The sequence below is a fragment of the Periophthalmus magnuspinnatus genome, chromosome 2 (assembly GCF_009829125.3).
Source record: "Periophthalmus magnuspinnatus isolate fPerMag1 chromosome 2, fPerMag1.2.pri, whole genome shotgun sequence".
Classification (NCBI taxonomy): domain Eukaryota; kingdom Metazoa; phylum Chordata; class Actinopteri; order Gobiiformes; family Gobiidae; genus Periophthalmus; species Periophthalmus magnuspinnatus.
In genome coordinates, this window is record NC_047127.1 from 13426853 (window position 1) to 13447022 (window position 20170).

At 41.4% G+C, this 20170-nt stretch overlaps 1 protein-coding gene across 1 annotated transcript in view; it reads right to left on the bottom strand.

Annotated features, from left to right (window-relative positions):
- The window catches only part of mgat5 (alpha-1,6-mannosylglycoprotein 6-beta-N-acetylglucosaminyltransferase), a 90947-nt gene extending 71926 nt beyond the window's left edge, over positions 1–19021 (bottom strand). Inside the window, exons 1-3 of the mRNA XM_033977695.2 lie at positions 18845–19021; positions 8144–8486; positions 5166–5330 (exon numbers count right to left, since the gene is read on the bottom strand). Of these exons, the coding sequence (XP_033833586.1) occupies positions 5166–5330; positions 8144–8384 (406 nt within the window). The 5' untranslated portion in view covers positions 8385–8486; positions 18845–19021. The remainder of the gene's footprint in view (positions 1–5165; positions 5331–8143; positions 8487–18844) is intronic.
- Between the last annotated feature and the right edge of the window lie 1149 nt (positions 19022–20170).

Consider the following 20170-nt stretch of genomic DNA (forward strand, 5'->3'; position numbering starts at 1 on the left):
ATAGAGACCACTAGGCTAAGTTACAGGCCAGGTCTGTGAAGAGGCGATCCTGTTCACAGTAAGAATGCATGGTTTTCCAAGGCATTTCTGAACAATAAAAACATTTGTAATTGTATAAATAAAGACTGAAGCAAGTGTTTGAACCGATATGTTCACTCCATGCTCCTTTAGGTAAAAAAAATAATAATAATAATAATAAAAACAAAATAATAATAATAATACAGATTTGTTAACACCTAACAGCAATTTAATATTGAAAAATAAGATATATCAAATGAAACAACAAATAAAATAGACAGATTAAACTGGTGAATCATGTTTGACCTGCTTTGTTACACAGAAATACCATAAAATACCAAAGCCTGAGACAGAGCAGTGCCTACAGTTAGCGTAACACCCCCGGGGAATATTGATGACATCAGCTGCAAAGCATCAACCGCCAAAGGAACAACACTTCCATGGAAACCAGGAGGAGAAACAGAAGGCCATGTAAGAGTCAGGTTTGTGCAGATGCAAGCCCACTCAGTGTAGGGACGACAACACAGAGGGGAAAAAATTAATTAAAAATGTGATAAAAAGTTACACGTTGTGGCTTTAATAGCGTCATAATGGACTTAACGACAGGCCTATAGTATTGATGTGAGAAAGTGCATCAGTGGTTTTGTGCGGAGGGGGGAGCTCGTTTCCTCGTCTTATGACCTCGTGTGTAATGAGGGCTGAGATGGAGAGGAAGTTCTATCATATTTGCCCTGAGAACAGACATTACACAGTTTTTGTATGTAAAACTTTTCAAAATTAAAAATAAAATCCATTGCTAGATACAATGCTAATGCTGTAGTTACCAATATAAACATGTAAACATTATTTAGCATGTTTTATGAGGTAAGTGTTTGTATTTTCCCACGTTTTAACACACTAAGGTTAAGATAGCAGATCGGACCACCACTTCCTGTTGTGTTTTCTGGCCGTTTCCATGGAGTCGGTTGAGGGTGAGAGAAACCGGTCGACCTTGAGGCTTTCGTTTCAAAGACACAGAGATCGTTTTTCACTGTCGATGGAGATACAGATCCATAAAGACTGAACACTCTCTCTCTTTACCAGAAAACTGCAACTCAATATCACACGGCTCTGGCTGCTGTTTAAGACTGAAGGATTTATAGATCCAATAAACCGTCAATGCTAATAACTTTATAACTTAATATCTGACTGGATGTTCAGTTCAGTACATTTAAAATTAGAAAAGGTGCACTATATAACTTTTCTAGTGGAGAATCTGCCATCAGTTTGTCTCTGTGGAAATAGAAATAGATGTATTGCTCTGTATGGAATGTTCAACAATGTGGTTAGACTTATTTATCGCCATGGAGACAAGCAGGTAGGTTTGATAAAAGTTTTGAAAAACAGATACTAATTGATACTAAAACTAGTATCAAAATTAGATACTCATTTGAACAAGTATCGATCTAAAAAACGGGTAGGTCCAGGTATCGCGACTACACTACAAGCAGGTGACGGCACCAGGTGAAGTTAAAGGTCAGATCTGGGGAGAGGCGAGCCCATGTCGGTGTAGAGGCACAGGGATCGTTCTGTAGTTTTTCATTGTTGGTTACAGTGATACAGTCTGGTTAAAGGCAGCGTCCAGCAAAATTCAAAGCAGAGTCAAGTGAGTAGTGATGTCTCGTGCAGAGTCTCGCGCAGAGTCTAACGAGATGAGATTGCACCACGGTTTTTGTCCTACTAGTAGAGTCAGGGGTTAAACATTCTATAGAAAAGAAATTTAAAGTCAAGTCGAACAAGCTGAGTGTTTTACAAAGTGTGATAAGAGGGGCTACAGATAACCAAACAGATAACCAGTATGACCAAAACATAGCTGTTATCTTCCCTTAGTGTGATATTTGACCACGGCTGCATGGGAAACAGAACGTTTTGCACCTTTGTAAGAAAGTACGCAATGTATTTCATTTGTATATTGTCCACACCCACTCATAGTGTTTTTCAAGCAAGAGATTGTTGAATTCTGGACAACTGAGGGATTACATATAGATATCTTTATTCCAGGTATTTCTGAGCATTCAGAATCTTAGTAAGTGAAGAAATGCTGGATAGATAATGTTAATTAACTGTAATGTCATACTCTGAAACATCCCATAATTTCTACACATTGCCTACAACAGCCATAATCAAGTTTTATAGCTGCAGTAAACTAAAATTCTTGGTTGACTAAAAAGATGTCCTGCAGATCGATTAGTCGACTAAAAACTACGTATCTGTATGTACCTGACCTAAAGTGCACTCACAAGACTACACCTGCAGGGGGAGCCCATGCACAAACAACTATTTATGCAGAAAAAGTAGGAAACAATGTATTTATATAAAGACAGATTAAACTTCAGATAACTCTCTCACTCACTTCTGCTTTCTGCTGTTGTCCTCTGTTAATCTTTATCATCTAAATATAATAATTAACACAAGTTTTGGTCGACTGAGACACCATTGAGCGATGAAGTAACTAAAGCCCTATAGCCCCACAGGTTTTGGTGTAAAAAATAAGAATACACATATAACATTTGAAGCATTACATCTTCAAGTCCTCTTCGATATGGGACTAAGGAAGCAAAAGCCCGCCACGGATGGTCTATTTTGGGAGTAAACATTTCGAAGCTACCATTTGATGGAGAAATAGAGATGGAGCTGAGCAGATGTGCACTTTTCTATCTGTGCTCTGTTGAACCAGGCGTGTTCCCATCATGCACTGCTCGGATTCTTATCTCTGTAATTGGCTTGAGTCGTGCTGGGGTGGGGCTGCCACCCACTTCCTGAGATAGGATGCACTGAGGTCCATGGTCTGTGAGGGGTTCTACAGCAAAGAGACTATGGCCATGGGTTTCAGAGTGATGAAAAATTATGCCAGTTGCTATGGTAATACTACCCCATAGTAATTAACAATTCAAAACAAAAATAACATTCAAATATTATATCTTTTGAATGGTGAAAACTCCTAAAAATGTCACCAATATCAGGAAGCTGAACTGAATGCCTCAAAAAAAGGTTTAGGAGTTGTGTTGCATCAATACTAAAATACAGATCCCAAGAAAAAAACACAATACTTGATATCAACAATATCACAACGATAATTCAACACTATTTTACTATATAACAGAACTGTATAGGACGAAACTACTACTAAACTCAGCCCCACTATCCATAGAGCTGACCTGTAACTTGGCCTGGTAGCATCTCCAATTGTTTATAAGAAAAAACACGACAAAAAACACTCAAGAGGACTTAACCAGGGCTAAACCAGGGCTAAACCAGGGCTAAACCAGGGCTAAACCAGGGCTAAACCAGAGCTAAACCAGAGCTAAACCAGAGCTAAACCAGAGCTAAACCAGAGCTAAACCAGGACCAAGCCAGGGCTAAACCAGGGCTAAACCAGAGCTAAACCAGAGCTAAACCAGAGCTAAACCAGAGCTAAACCAGGACTAAACCAAGACCAAGCCAGGGCCAAACCAGAGCTAAACCAGGGCTAAACCAGGGCTAAACCAGGGCTAAACCAGGGCTAAACCAGGGCTAAACCAGAGCTAAACCAGGACCAAGCCAGGGCTAAACCAGAGCTAAACCAGAGCTAAACCAGAGCTAAACAAGGACTAAGCCAGGGCTAAACCAGGGCTAAACCAGGGCTAAACCAGGGCGCATTTTTATGGTTTTACAAAAGGCATTACAGTCATAACTTGGTGTGGGTTGTCAGAGCCTTAACCTGCAGATAAAGGACAGATACAGTTATCCTGATAATTACAGATTGATGATTGGCTGCTGGTGCTGGATTTTATGTAGTGACGATTCAGATCAGAGAGAGGCCTTTTAGGTTCAAAACAACAGTGAAACTGGCAACCCAAATGTGAGACGCGTGTGAGGTTCGCTCTGCTTTCTGTCCAATGTTTTTGTAATGAATAAATCAGCATCAGTATTACTTCTTATCAGTAAAAGCTATATTTGATTTGAACATGTTTATCTCGTATATGGGGACGCAGTTGGGTCGTGTTTATGGAATTTAAAAATCTAAATCTTGCATACTGTCCCTTTAAGATCCAAGAATGACTTTTCAATGAGCCAAATGCATCAGAGGAAAAGCTGGCAGCAAAATCAATGGAAACCAATATAAGGGTCACGCAGTGTGAGCAGGGGGCTGAATCATGTCTGAGGATGTGGTCTACTCGAGACAAATGCCTTAAGTGTGAAAGATTATCAGAGATCACACGCATTATCAAGTCATGGAAACTACAGAAGCATTAAGGTGAATACAGGTGAATACATTTTGGGTATGTGTTACTAAACCATAACATGTTTTCAGTTAGATTAATAGTAAACCAATGGAGATTTGAAGATGTTAGCTACTGGGGTTAGCATTTTTAGCATCGCTTTTTGTATTGTATGGTTGTGGCTAATGCAATAAAGGTGTTAGATTTCTCCAAATGTTCAAGCTTTTCTAAACGTGTTGCAGGAATTTGAGAATGCTGCTAATACAGGGCAGTAGTACTATAATTGTTGCTACGTTTTTGCCTTCCAACCAGAAGATCTCAGGTTGAAATCTCGCTTCAAAATGGTGTCCTCTGTTCGCCCGTAGCTCCCGCTCTAGTCACAGTGAAACACTTAAACCCAAAAACAAAGCTCAAATCAACAAAAAGAATAAGTGGAAACTGTCGGTAGTTTATGGAGGAATGTTTGGAAGCAGCTGGACTTGGCCACAGAATCCGGCATGAGCCCAAAATGAACAAACAAATGAAAAAACAAAACATGCTGCTGGAGTTATTAAAGATTCATTAAGTCATTTCTCTAGCGGGGACATCAAGATTACTTGCTGTTGCGATCTAAATAGGAAGCGAGCAGGATAGACGCGTTTCCAGGTGCATCGACTCTGGCTCCAATTCACTTTCTATTGAAAAACTGTCGCCCATTTCTCTGTAACTGCTGCTGTCAGACTCGTCATTTTGGTCTTAACATTTCCGTAGTAACCCGCTCTACATGATCCTGGTATTTTTATTAAACCTATGATACGGGCGGAAAGGGGCGTTACCTTCAACATCCTCGCTCCGGATTGACTGTTTGGTTGCTATGACACTGCACCTTTAATTCGTGTAATCAATAGTACATTTGAATGGACTTACCTGCCACATTGACTTTCTCTGGATTGGTGGCGCTTGGAGTTGCTGTGCTGGTTCCATTGGTCAGGTTTCCCCCCGTCCCGTTGTAGATGTTTTCAACCTTGGATTCGAGTTTACCCAACCTCTGCATAATGTTATCCAAGAGCACTGCCAGGGTCTTCTTCAAGTCTACAAGGACACGACAGAATAAATACGCAAAATCAGGTCGAAAACAGGATGGAAACAAGAATAACACAGGACTAACACAGGACTGAAATGGGAGTAAACCAGGACTAAACCAGGACTAAACCAGGACTAAACCAGGACTAAACCAGGACTAAACCAGGACTAAACCAGGACTGAACCAGGGCTGAACTACAACTAAACCAGGACTAAACCAGGGCTGAACTACAACTAAACCAGGACTAAACCAGGGCTGAACCAGGGCTGAACCAGGGCTGAACCAGGGCTGAACCAGGGCTGAACCAGGGCTGAACCAGGGCTGAACCAGGGCTGAACCAGGGCTGAACCAGGGCTGAACCAGGGCTGAACCAGGGCTGAACCAGGGCTGAACCAGGGCTGAACCAGGGCTGAACCAGGGCTGAACCAGGGCTGAACTTGAACTAAACCAGGACTAAACCAGGACTGAGCCAGGGCTGAGCCAGGGCTGAGCCAGGGCTGAGCCAGGGCTGAGCCAGGGCTGAGCCAGGGCTGAGCCAGGGCTGAGCCAGGGCTGAGCCAGGGCTGAGCCAGGGCTGAGCCAGGACTGAACCAGGACTGAACCAGGACTGAACCAGGACTGAACCAGGACTGAACCAGGACTGAACCAGGACTGAACCAGGGCTGAACCAGGGCTGAACCAGGGCTGAACCAGGGCTGAACCAGAACAAAACCTGGACTAAACCTGGACTAAACCTGGACTAAACCAGGACTAAACCAAGTAATAACGCAGGACTCAACAAGGACAAAACCTGTATAAAATCAGGAATTAACCAACAATAACACAGGACTAACGAGGGTCTAAAACCAGACTAATCCAGGATTACACTCAGACAAAGCCAAGTCTAATACTGGACTAGACTAGGTCCAAAGAAAGCATCTAGCCCTAAAGAATTGAAACAGTGTAAAGAGAGTGTGCAATTGAATAGTACTACATACTCCCGTGTAGACCTCCAAGTACAGCAGAGCAGATGACTGAATTTTAAACAAATCAAGATCAAGTGTTTTCATATCTTCAATGATCAGCTCGGGGCTTCTTTGAGAGGTCCACAGCCAATTCTCTGTCACTAAGAGCATGTGCTTTGGAGCAGAGTTCAGACTCTGGAGGAAAACATTTGAGTATTTTTTCTGTTAAATTTTATGTCATGTCTGTGTTGTTTATGTTCATGAAATCAAAACTGTCAGAAAAGATCAAAACAGATCTGACTGACACTGCCCTACTTTACGGTATGATTTTAAATGCAACAGTGAGGGAAGTTCATGGTTATATTTACAGTTTTCTACCTTTAGGTGATAAAAATGCCTGTCTACCACTTCCTGATAACTTCTGGCATAGTTTAGCCACCTACAACAAAGTCATTACTCAGATCAGTGGCAGCATTGTATTATCTGAAGAAGGTAACCTGTTTTCTAAGGCTAAGGAGGCCCGAGGAGTGGTGGGTTGACAAAATTTTGGACCCCTACAGAACCTATTGGGACGACTGAAGGATTACACAGATATAAGGCCACATGAGAATATAAAAGAAATGGGGTTTGAAATGAGAAATGTGCAGTGAATGTGCATGTTTCACTGAAGCAGCAATCATGGGGGAGAAGTTAAAGGAATCATAATTGAAAATCTGGTTGGACAATATAAAAAAAAAAAATTAATTAAATAAAAAAAAAAAAAAAATCCTCATATTGATGAATCTTTAATTTTGATTTTTGTTTTTATTTTGACTTACTAAAAACAAATTAGTGTTTGCCATTCAACACAAAACATAGTTAAACAGTATTTCTCAAAACTGAACCAAACTACAACCCAGTCTAGTTTATATCATGGTTTTCATGCTGCTTCCCAACTAACAATATATTATTTAGGTGTGAAAATGTGACTATACAGTAAGCCGTTTATTTTTATAATTTAATTCACTTTTTAGCAGCATTTAGTCTGGTTTACAAATTCACTAATCAAATATTTTGGTTTATAAAATATACTGTCCAAGCCTAGTCTCGCTGTTTAATCTAAAATAACACAATGTTTGTGGTTGAATGGAGTAATATTTGTGATCACAATTCAAATTGAAATCATCACTGACATAAATAGATTTAAATGAGACTGGCCTGTGATCGGAGCAAGTGCTTTGATTTTTGCCATTTCACTTATTTATTTTAGCAGCACTTAGGTTGGTTTATAAATAACAATCCAATATTCAAATATTTCATATGCCCCAAACAACTTTTACTTTGATCTAATGCGGTTGATAAAATATATTGCCTAACGCTGGTTTCTCTGTTTAATCTGCACGATCTTTACTGTATCCAGTTGTTTCTGGAGGCATTACAGAACAATCAATTCCAATCTCAAGTTTCTAATGAAGCCTCCCATTGAGCCAAACACAGCTCTATTAAAGGCACCAATAACTTATCGATGTGTCTTCAGCCTGTGCTACAGCGATATATGCCATTATAGAGCAGAGCAGCTGTTTCTCCTCTGGTCTCTGCTCTGTATTCAGTTACGGGGCATTTCCGTCGGCTAAAACATTATGGATTCTTTTGAACGTATCCATATCTGAGACTTGTTACTCAGAATAAAAGCCTGGATTATTTGGTCCAACTGGGGATTTAATAAAATATGAAATTGTGATCAAGATTAGATTTGAAATTTGAGAAATGGAGGAACAAATGTGACCAGTTTTTGTAGCAGTGATTAAAAGTATATATTGTTAATGTTCAGAAACTGGCATGTATTTTCAGTCATAAAAAGTCCTGTAATTGAACAAACACAAGTGTCCCACACCCACCGTATGCCGTCATGCTGCCGACATAAGGCCCGTCCATCACGCTCTGGTTCTCCTCGGCCAGCGCTTTGATGTAACGTTTGCTCAGGTCTAGTATCTGCTGCTGTAACTCCGCGCTGCTCTCGTGAGTCACCCTCTGCTGGATGGTGAAGTGGAGCAACATCATGCCCCAGATGAAGCCGAAGATGACCAGGAAGAAGCCCAATTTCTGGGACGAGAGCTTCCACAGAAAAGGGGTGGCCATGGTTCTCACTGAGCGGAGATCAGGAGTTCAGAAGGGACATGGTGTAAAGGGTTGGGCTGGTTTTCTCCTTGAACGCATCCTCCCGACACACACGAGTCCAACCTGAAAGACGAGAAGGACAGTCATTACAAAACCAGTCCTACCGGTACGTTGAATAAAAGTGTGACTAGATTTGAGATCGACTGAAATAATAACTGACAAACGAATACAATAACCTCATTTCAGAACGTGTTCGTACAGATCTAAACTACAGTACTACCAGTTTTACGCAGAATAAGACAGGAGATTTTGTTTGTTGAGGAAATGATGGTACTTCAAAAACGGCAGCTTTGTGATTTGCCAATTGTGTCAAATCAAACTGCAATTTTGGTGCGATTTGCGATTATTATTGCATACGTGAAAAACATCAGCTTTATTTTAAGACTGAGATAAGGTTAAGATTAAGGTAGAGCTTATTGCGCATCTAGGAAAAACTGTCCTCTGCGTTTGACCCGTCCTTCAATGTCACTGGGGCAACCTGTCGATGATCCTGAGGTAGGACATATTTTGCATGTTTTGGGTTGATGGGAGAAACCATAGTGCTTGGAGAAAACATCTTTTTAATGCTGTAATTTTCACCCAAAAACTTTGAGATAATGAAACCCAGGATTTTTGTATATGGCCACATGGTAATATAAAAGAAAAATTACTTCTATTTTGTCTATATAAAGAGCGTTTTATTATCATTGTGGTATCGGGATCGGTTCTGAGTGTCGAGTCTATTCCTTAACGGCAATTACAAGTTTGAAATTTTAGCATCGTGACAACTTCCAAAAATCCAGTCCGCAGCCCGTTCATTCATAAAAGCGTTGAGTTTCGTCAGATATCAAACAGGTCTCCACTTGAAATGAGCTCGACTTCTATGGCTCCCATTGTGCAATAAATACGCAACACAACCTAAAGATATGATGAACTGCGACAGCTTGGTGAGTTCGTTTAAAGGTATAGTATGTAACTTTCTGAAGAAGGAATGAATGTGACCTGCATGACTTTGACACATTTTCCATGGAGATAGATAAGCTTTACGCCATACTGTGGAATATTAGAGCTAATATTTCCATGGAGACCAAAATAAGAGTCACGTTTGTGGAGAAGCAAGCCTGCTCAGGACATAAGAACATGCGTTTTTCTATGTTTGCAATAAACACAACCAAAATGGGGGAAAAAAACGTTAATTTTTGTCTATTTTATGGCCTTAAACGTTACATACTGTGGCTTTAAATAGATGATTATTTCAGGACCTTTGCACTGCTTTCCGGTCGGCTGCGTGTAGTGTCTGAACGCTTGTGTTTGTTGCCGGCGCCCTACAGCAGCGGTATCCAGTGCACTCGGTTTAATTGTTAAGCAGGTGTCACTTACAATGCTCTTATTATCAACTTAAGTACACTTTATATTTGAGCTTGGGTGGCTTTGTAGTGCAATAAAAGGACGTTTGGCCCCAAGTAACACAATCGGACAGCAACAAATATATCAAATATACCCTCGAACATATCACACGTTCAAATATTTGCTTTGGTAGTACAATATGTCATGTTGATATGGATACAGTTGACAGGATACTAACATTTAATACTTGATGTGGACGTCTCAGTTCTCGATAACGATTTTGATATCACGATGGGACTGGAAATAAAATATCTAACTGTGCTTCTTCTGACAAGCATTGAGATCAAATTTGCTACTTCGGTTTTCTGTTCAAAGTTTACCTAAACACGTCCAGGAAAATGGGCAAAAAGACTGAAATGTGAACAGATAAACTAACACGAGAGTCACATTTCAGAACATGTTTCTACAGATCTAAACTACAGGGTTTGGTTTTTACGCAGGAGAAGGCGACAGGAGATGTTTTAATTGCGTTCCGTTCAAATTCCAATTACTCTTGCAGCCCAAGTTATACAAGTTTTAACAGAAGACCGTACTAAAACTCTTCTTGAAAACACCTAATATTGTCCATTGTAAATTTCAGTATAAACGCTCGTTCAAATGAGCTTCAACACTAGGTTTTGTATTGAATCTTTATGAATTTTAGAGTGGGGCGTATTCCCGATGGCTTGTCCAAGTCTTTCCGCGCTGGCTGTACGAGTGCGTGCGTGCCACCGGGTCATTGGATCATGATGTAAATAGATTATAGAAACGGCGAATGGATTTAGCCTGAACAGTGACTGGCATCATTGTCTCCGTAATTGTGTAGTGGCTTTAATATTCATCAGTGCCGTCCTAAGCGCGTAGCCTTTGCCCTGGATCTGAGGAGAGCGAGCGGGCCAGATGGTCCACAAGTGACTCTAGACCTGCAGGTACGATGAAATAACATGGCGTAATGTGGAATATTAATAACAGTGGTGATCTTTCTCTTTACTGCGGTTTCAGTATGACATAAAGGGGGGTCAAACTCAACTTCACCGAGGGCCACATCAGCAAAATGGTTCATCTCAAATTTGCAAAGATATAAAAAAATATGTCTGTGTAACTGTGTAACCGACATTTTAAGACAGTCATACATTTAAATTTACCTTGTTGCGGGCTGTATTTAAAAAAATGACATGGCGGGCCGCATTTGGCCCCCGGGCCTTGACTTTGACACATGTGCAGTATGTTGAATAAATAAGTATTGAGAGTTGAATTTGATGATTATTTGTGATTATTTATGTTTTGATTTGTTGTATCGTGATTTTAATGTCTTTCTTATTCTGTAAATCACTTTGAATTACCTTGTGTATATATTGTGCTGTACCGTGGTCCCTCGTTTATCTCGGGGGTTACGTTCTAAAAATACCCCGCGAAGTATCAGCTTTATTTTTTACAATTATTCTATGTTTTGCAGCTGTAAAACCCCTCACCACACACTTTATACACTTTTCTCACACAGGCATTAACATTTTTGCACATTTCTCTCTTGTTTAAACACTCTCAAAGTTCAAACCTTCGTATATTATATCCCCTGCAGAAAGCTACACTATGGAACTTTACTGGTGGAAGGCATAGCTGTATTGTTCTGCCTGGAATGTTCCACAATAATACGTTTAAGTAATGTGTTATTGTGTTTTTATTGCCTAAACACCTGGTGGTGACAGCATCTGCTCTCATGCCATACTGTGGGATATTCCTGGCAAAGCAACACCTTCGCCATAAAAGTTACAAAGTCCATCTTTAACCAGGATTAAAAAGGAGATTAACCCGGACAAGCTGGACGAAAACTAGGTCTAGCCAAAGTGAAATGTGTTTTATGGGCTGAGGTGAAGTAGCTTGTTCAGTCCACAGCTGCAGGTTGAAAAAGGATCCTTGAGAGCTGAGGAGCATGGAGATTCTGGATATAGCCTCGCTCATTAAATATTGATCAGGCCTGAAAAAGTATCCATTTTGTCCTGGATAAAAACGCCTCAACTTCTCACATTCAGGTGGCTCAAGATTTAGCCGAGTGTGGCCTGGTTTTTCTACAAAAAAAAAAAAAAAAAAGAAGATTTCAAAACACAATATCGAAAATTGCAAGCTGAGTAACTTCCTGTAATGTGTCATTTGTGGTAGAATTATTGTTGTTAACTTGCAAATTTTAGTTAAAAATACTTGATCACTTGTGTTTTCCTTTTTGATATTTCTCATAAAATCAAGACAATGTTCATAGACGTGCTTAGAGTGATGAAATAAAGTGGTTATCCTCTCGTTTGTGGGCAAAGGTTTGACCCACTGCACCACCTATTTTGCATGTTTTACTGATGATATGAAACAAACCTTCTCTGTAGTCTCTGGTCTGGTCCACGGTCTAGTCCCACAGTCTAGTCCCACAGTCTAGTCCCACAGTCTAGTCCCACAGTCTAGTCCCACAGTCTAGTCCCACAGTCTAGTCCCAATCCAGTCCACGGTCTAGCCCCAATCCAGTCCACGGTCTAGTCCACGGTCTAGTCCACGGTCTAGTCCACGGTCTAGTCCCAATCCAGTCCACGGTCTAGTCCACGGTCTAGTCCCAATCCAGTCCACGGTCTAGCCCCAATCCAGTCCACGGTCTAGTCCACGGTCTAGTCCCAATCCAGTCCACGGTCTAGTCCACGGTCTAGTCCACGGTCTAGTCCACGGTCTAGTCCACGGTCTAGTCCATGGTCTAGTCCACGGTCTAGTCCACGGTCTAGTCCACGGTCTAGTCCCAATCCAGGTCACGGTCTAGTCCACGGTCTAGTCCCAATCCAGTCCACGGTCTAGTCCACGGTCTAGTCCCAATCCAGTCCACGGTCTAGTCCCAATCCAGTCCACGGTCTAGCCCCAATCCAGTCCACGGTCTAGCCCCAATCCAGTCCACGGTCTAGCCCCAATCCAGTCCACGGTCTAGCCCCAATCCAGTCCACGGTCTAGTCCTCGGTCTGTTCCCTCCTCTACTCCCCCGCTCTGGTCCCAAACCTGAGACCCTGATCATGTGTTGCTGCCATGGCGACTCCTGTGACTGTGCATCTTAATGGACTCCTTCACACTAACTCCTCCTCTCAATTATTTATCAGCCCCTGAGGAGACACCAGCACTGCAAAAAATTAAAAAAATACATAACAAATCATAAAAAAAGGACATATACTGGACGCCGAATATGAAGAGGATGCAGCAACTTTTATGTTTGTAGATTAAAGTTCAACCAGCTGAAGAAACTTGCGGCGCTAACTCAAGAGTTTCCCGGTGTTTTGTTCAAACGACGGTGGCATAAATACTTTCTAGATGAATACGTTTTTAGAGTTGAATGTCACTCTTGGCCTGTATTTCATATTTAAGCAGTTTTTTTATGTATGTGACAATCCAAGGAGCTGTAATAAAGCCCCGCCCAGTCGTGCTCAGTTTTGAATCGGTGTGATAGTGTGAAACAGGATGGATGAAGTGATGAAATAACGAGGAGATGAGGCGACACAATAAAAAGCAGCAGTGTGTCTCTGGTGAAGAGTTTAACGGTCACACTGGGACTGGGCCTCGGCGCTCGACAGATAAAACATGACCACGACCTGGACACAAACAACACGGAGCTGAACGGTGACCACGAACCTCTGGAGTAAAAAGGAAAAGTCACAATATAAGTGGAATATATTGTGACTTTTATTTACTAAAAACGGTCCTATATTATGCAAAATAGATTCTTAGGAGCTTTGAACCATGTTATAATGTTGTTATGTGATAAAAAACATACCAGGAGTTGTGTTTTGTTTCATTCACACAAGTTTGAGTAACAATTTATTATTAGTCTATCTACATTTCCCCTTGTGATGTCATGAAGTGGTAGTTTTCACGTTTGCAGCTCCTTTTACCTTTAGCTCAGTAGAGATTGACAATTCCAGGGCTGAAATTGTTAAAATGATTCTAGCAAAGGTGTGTGGAGTTTAAAAACACAGTGGAGCACTTCCTGTATTATCACATGGTGACATCACAAGGTGGAACAGAGTGTTTTCAGTTTGAGAGAAGAACTCAGCCTAAATCTGCAGGGTTTGTGTGTTAAACATGTGTGAATGAAACAAAACACAACTCCAGATAAGTTTTTACAAAATAAATCAGAAAACAGCAGAATAATAATAATAAAATTGCATTATTCTTCTATAGTGCTGCTCCTGGTTTGCGATTTTGAGCATTATTCATTCACTCCACACTCATTCAGACTAGTCAAAGTGGGTGAAGTGTCTTGCCTAAGGACACAGCAGCAGTTTTTACCCCACTCTGCTCTGTTTCCGAGGTGAGACGAGATCAGGCTTTGACAAGAAAGTGATGTTATATTTACAATTTACCTATGGAAAAATAAATTGAATAGACATTCTGTGGTTAAAGATTCTCTCACTCGCATTTCCAAAATTCACAAAACATTTGCAAAACACGACACAACATTGACATCTATTTAAACGAGATGCAAACGACCGAACCCCAGGTCAGTACGGAAGTTTTTCAGTTTAAATACACGATGTAAATAAAAAGACACGAGTGACGCAACGTATTCAAATCGAGATATTTAACCACGAACAACTCAGGAAGACGGAGGGCAAGTGTGGAGTTGGACAGTTCAAACGATGTCACGATATGTCGCTACAGAGATATACTGCGAAAAAAAACATAATACTGAGACCACTGATACAACAACAACGCGGGATAGTGCCGGTAAAAGTATTTTAAATTGGCTTTAACATTAAGTTGCATGAGGTGCGAGTTAGTTTTTCCACCCTGTACAGCTCAAATCTTATAATTTAACAGCAAAAATACCACATTGTACACATGATAAAGTACTGGGCCACAAAATATATAGTTCCGGCGTCATATACTGAGCGATAAGTGGATGTAGTGATGATCATGACAGGCGTAGTTAAAATAAAACAATGGAATCTCCTGCAGAAACATGACTGTACCCGGAGACGACAGGACGGAGGAGCAGCCGAAAGGAATTGTCTCAGCTGTTTTAAAAGGAAAATAAACACGCTGAATTTGAACGCAAACTCGGCCGACCGATCGAGAGTCCGCTGGTCCGAGGAGTTTTGCTTATATAAACATATGAAGGTGTGCTGGAAACTCCACCCTGTCCCTGCGTTGCGTAACACGTGGCCTAAATATCTCCATTATCACTGTGGAGTTCTAATGTAAGACGTCATGATCCACTCTGAAGGCGTCTCAGAGGAGGGTCCCCCGGCCGCTCGTCTCCATGGAGATGTTATTGCTTTGCCTGAAATGTTCCCAAGTATGAAGAAAAGCAGGTGACGCTACCGGGCCAGGTCAGATCTGTGGAGAGGTGAATTCAGTCATAGCCTAAATGCATTTTCAACATGGGACTGGACCGGGACTAAACCGGGACTGGACCGGGACTGGACCGGGACTGGACCGGGACTAAACCGGGATTGGACCGGGACTAAACCGGGACTGGACCGGGACTGGACCGGGACTGGACCGGGACTGGACCAGGACTGGACCAGGACTAAACCAAAACTAGAACAGGACTAGACCAGGACTGGAAGAGGACTAAACCAGGACTAAACCAGGACTAAACCAGAGCTAGAACAGGACTAAATCAGGACTGAAACAGGACAAAACCAGGAATAGAACAGCACTAAATCAGGACTAAATCAGGACTAAATCAGGACTAAATCAGGACTAAATCAGGACTAAATCAGGACTAAATCAGGACTAAATCAGGACTAAATCAGGACTAGAACAGGACTAGAACAGGACTAGAACAGGACTAGAAGAGGACTAGAACAGGACTAGAACAGGACTAAATCAGGACTAAATCAGGACTAAATCAGGACTAGAACAGGACTAGAACAGGACTAGAATAGGACTAAATCAGGACTAGAACAGGACTAGAACAGGACTAGAACAGGACTAAACCAATTCCACATCAAGATTAAACTGAACAACAACCAGACCCAAACCATGACAGCTGAAGTACTATCGCACAGGCACCTACTCTATTAAAATCTGAGGCGTGTACTCAGATGAGCTATACAGGCAGTGCCACGGCCGTTATGCAAGAAACAGTTTAATAGTTAATTGGCTAATCTGTGGGCATGTTTGCATCAGTCTAAATTGGTAATGCCTGGAGACCTTGAAATGCCATTAAGTATTTGCTAAAGTTCATATCCTTCTTTAGCCCAAAAATCTCTCAAAGTATGTCCCCAACGGCTCTAATTCCCAAGTGGTATGAGGAAGATTAGTGAGGTGGAAATGCCAACAGCAAGCTGCCTGGACTGCTGCAGCTAAAGACGTTTTAAAACTCAAATTCGACTAAATCTCAGAGCCTGGCATTAAATAACGCTCCCAATCACATCACATTAGGGATCGCTGGCTGTGGAAAGGCAGCAATTTTTGGCTTAGCGATCGGTAATCAAATCCACCGCGCGGATAGCAGCGAGGTGTGTGTGGTTAGGGGCGAAACAAGAGTCCTTTAATAGAGAAAGGCCAAAGGTTCCACACTGCTGCGTGCCAACCGTCCCCGAGCCAAGCCCACGGACAAAAACTACATTTAATCAGTTATATTTATTCAACTCAATCCCAAAACGTTACATTAGGGAAGAATCTCAACACAGATATTTTGTGCTAAGTTTCAGGTGGAACGTTTAACAGTTTCTCCTCCTGCATTTGACCCATTTTTCACTGCTGCTGGGGCAACCATCCGGGACCAATCTGAACATTTTCTATGAAGAATTAACTAATATAACAGTAAAAGTATCAAGAGAGGAAGAAATAAGGACAATATTAGAGGCGTAACAAGTTTATAGGTTGCCATGGCAGCGCTGAAGGATTGGTCAATTACAGAGGACAATTTTCCCTCCCATTTAAACATTTCTAATGGCCATTAAAGGCACATTAACTGCAGTGTGATGCCTTTTATTATAGACGAATACTTTTGAAGCAACAGTGAAAGTTCGTGTTGGTGCTAAAACATTCAAACAGACAAAAAGTCACTAAAGGAATTAACACCACATACATGACGACAAGTAGAAGGGAATATAGAGACGGAATCAGAACTGGGACTAAACCAGGAACTAGGACTGGAACCAGGACGAGACCAAGACGAGACCAAGACGAGACCAAGAGGAGACCAAGAGGAGACCAAGACGAGACCAGGACTAGACCAGGACTAGACCAGGACTAGACCAGGACTAGACCAGGACTAGAGCAAGACTAGACCAAGACTAGACCAAGACTAGACCAAGACTAGACCAAGACTAGACCAAGACTAGACCAAGACTAGACCAAGACTAGACCAAGACTAGACCAAGACTAGACCAAGACTAGAGCAAGACCAGAAAATGACTAAATCAGGACTAAACAAGGACAAGATCGGGGCTAAACCAAGACTATAAAAGGACTAAACCTGAACTAAACCAAGTCTAGACCAGGGCTAAATCAGGACTAAACCAAGACTAGAACAGGACTAAACCAAGACTTGAACAGGACTAAACCAAGACTTGAACAGGACTAAACCAAGACTTGAACAGGACTAAACCAAGACTAGAACAGGACTAAACCAAGACTAGAACAGGACTAGAACAGGACTAAACCAAGACTAGAACAGGACTAAACCAAGACTAGAACAGGACTAAACCAAGACTAGAACAGGACTAAACCGAGTCTAGAACAGGACTAAACCGAGTCTAGAACAGGACTAAACTGAGACTAGAACAGGACTAAACCGAGGCTAGAACAGGACTAAACCAAGACTAGAACAGGACTAAACTGAGACTAGAACAGGACTAAACCGAGGCTAGAACAGGACTAAACCGAGACTAGAACAGGACTAATCCAAGACTAGAACAGGATTAATCCAGGACTAAACCAACTCCACATCAGGACCAAACTGGACAATAACCAGACCCAAACCATGACAGTTAAAGTTCTACTGCACAGACTCTACTTCTTTGTGCAAACCCCACAAGAAGCAACCTAAACACACCACCACACAGCCACTATTTGGCCACAGACGCACGCCAGCAAATCTCCCTTAACCCACAATTTATAATCTAGAGACCTCCAGGTTTTAAAAAAATCCACTGAAAGACCCCTTTATACCGGCGAGGAAGAGGAGGAGGAGAAAGAAGTGGAGGAGAGGAGGAGGAGAGGAGGGGAGTCAATGCGTCACCTCTGGATGGTCAATCAGCCTTGTACACAGAAGCATTTCAAGAGGATATTAAACTGGTAAATGTCCTTGTAGTAAGAAAATGAATCTTGTAAACACAGCATGCAAACTGTCAAAGTGAAAGAATGAAGTTTAAGCACAGATTTGTTTGAGAATAGTCAAGTTTAACAGATTTTGGTTCAAGTTCAGCACAGGATAAACCACTAACTAACCTCACCAGCTCCTAACTTTGACACTTTAGCTTCGATTTAACCAAGCCATCCGTGTCCACAGACAGCTGCTTAGACCCACAGTTATTACAGTTTAATTGCACACTAGCATCTCCAAGAAAACACCTCCAAACGCAGAGTGATGGCACAGTTACTAAAATGTGGATTTACGCGTTGCGCATGGACACACCGTTACCAAAGCTATTCCCCCGGTAAGAGCCAAGTTTTATTTATTCACGTGACAAGATTTCAGTCGTAATTACCCCCCTGCTACTGTAAAATAAGCGTGGCTACTGTGTAATAACAGGGGGACTCATGCGCCCTCAGCTGCGCCTCATCACGCTCCCCAAACGAGCAGCTAGCACTAACGTTAGCTTTTCCCCGCTGTTTCACATCATATAAGCTGCTAGCCGTGTCGTAGCCGTTTGGTCTTAACAGTAGGCCTTTTTAGCATTGTTTTGAGCTTTAAAATAGCTAGCTTTGCCGTTTTCCAGCCGCGATATCCTCATGACAACAAAACGCACAGGAGCGCTACCGCCGCAATGACCACAGTCTACGCTGCGTCTCATCGCTGGAGCTTCAACAATAGCAGGAAAAAAACGCGTCCAGCGGCGTCAAAACGTAAAATCATGACTTACCGAGGCTCTGGTATAGAAAGGACGTGTAGGATTCGCGAATGCCCGGGTAAATGTGTGGAAATATCCGCTAGAGGAGACGGGGAAAGGCGTCGAGGTGTTGGAAAAGGACAGGAGCGGTGAGATTGTTCCAGGCGGAGAGCACGAGTGTAATGTACTGCCCACTCGACACGCGCAGGGGCCGGAAACATGTTAGAGACCCGCGTCAAAACGAGAAATGTAATGTACTGCACGCTCGATACAGTACAGGGACCGGCAACATGTTAGAGACACTTACGAAAACGAAAAATTTAATGTACTGCACGCTCGATACACGCAGGGCTCGGCAACATGTTAGAGACACGTATAAAAACGAAAAATGAATGCGTTATTCCAAGGACATCTGCAGTTTCTTTATTATTTTTTTCATTCTGCGCTCTTCTGTTTTAATGTTAATTATTTATGATAATTATTTGTGATTATTTATGTTTTGGTTTGTGTGATTTTAATGTCGTTCTTATTCTGTAAAGCACTTTGGATTCCTTTGTGTACAAATTGTGCTGTACAAATCAAATAAACTTCCCTTGCTTTGCCTTAAACTTCACATATTTTGGCTTTGTTTTAATAAGTTTCATATACAGCTGTCAACAAAAAATAAATAAAATCGTAAGCTGATTTAATTAGTCTAATTAGTAACTTAAAGCTACAGTATGTAACTTTTCAGCCAAATTCCAATGCAGCTCTAAAATAAAAGCATTTGTTTCTTCACTTTGGTTGTTTGTTGTATTGAAAAATCTCTGAGCAGGCTTGCCTCTTCACAAATCTGACTCTTGACCTGGAGGAAGGCCACCTCCTGCTATTCTTCATGGAATGTTGTTTCTTTGGCTTTCCACAGTATGGCACAAGACTCATCTATCTCTATTGGGAATGTTCCAAAGTGTGGTTTTAACCTTCTATTTTCATGGAATCAAGCAGGTGACATGGCACCTCAAGAAAGTTACATACTGTACATTTAAAGAGATTAGGGGCTTGTTTGGTATGATAATTTGCTTCTGGGGGACAGCTGAAATAATAGACATTTCTTCAAGGTCCTTAAAAAGCTTCTTCTAAAAACCTCTGCGTATTCACGTTTTAAATAATTAATATTACATTTGTCTGCCTCTTCCTGTACCCACTTTTTATTTACTCTATCCTGTTTTGTTAGGCTACATGTTATATAAGTGCAAAATAAATAAATATATAAATAAATACAACTGATAGTATTTGTTAGAGTGTACAAAAATATCAAAAAAAGAAAGAAAGAAAGAAATTCTTTATATATAAAAAATATATGTAATAATAAAGGTGAGG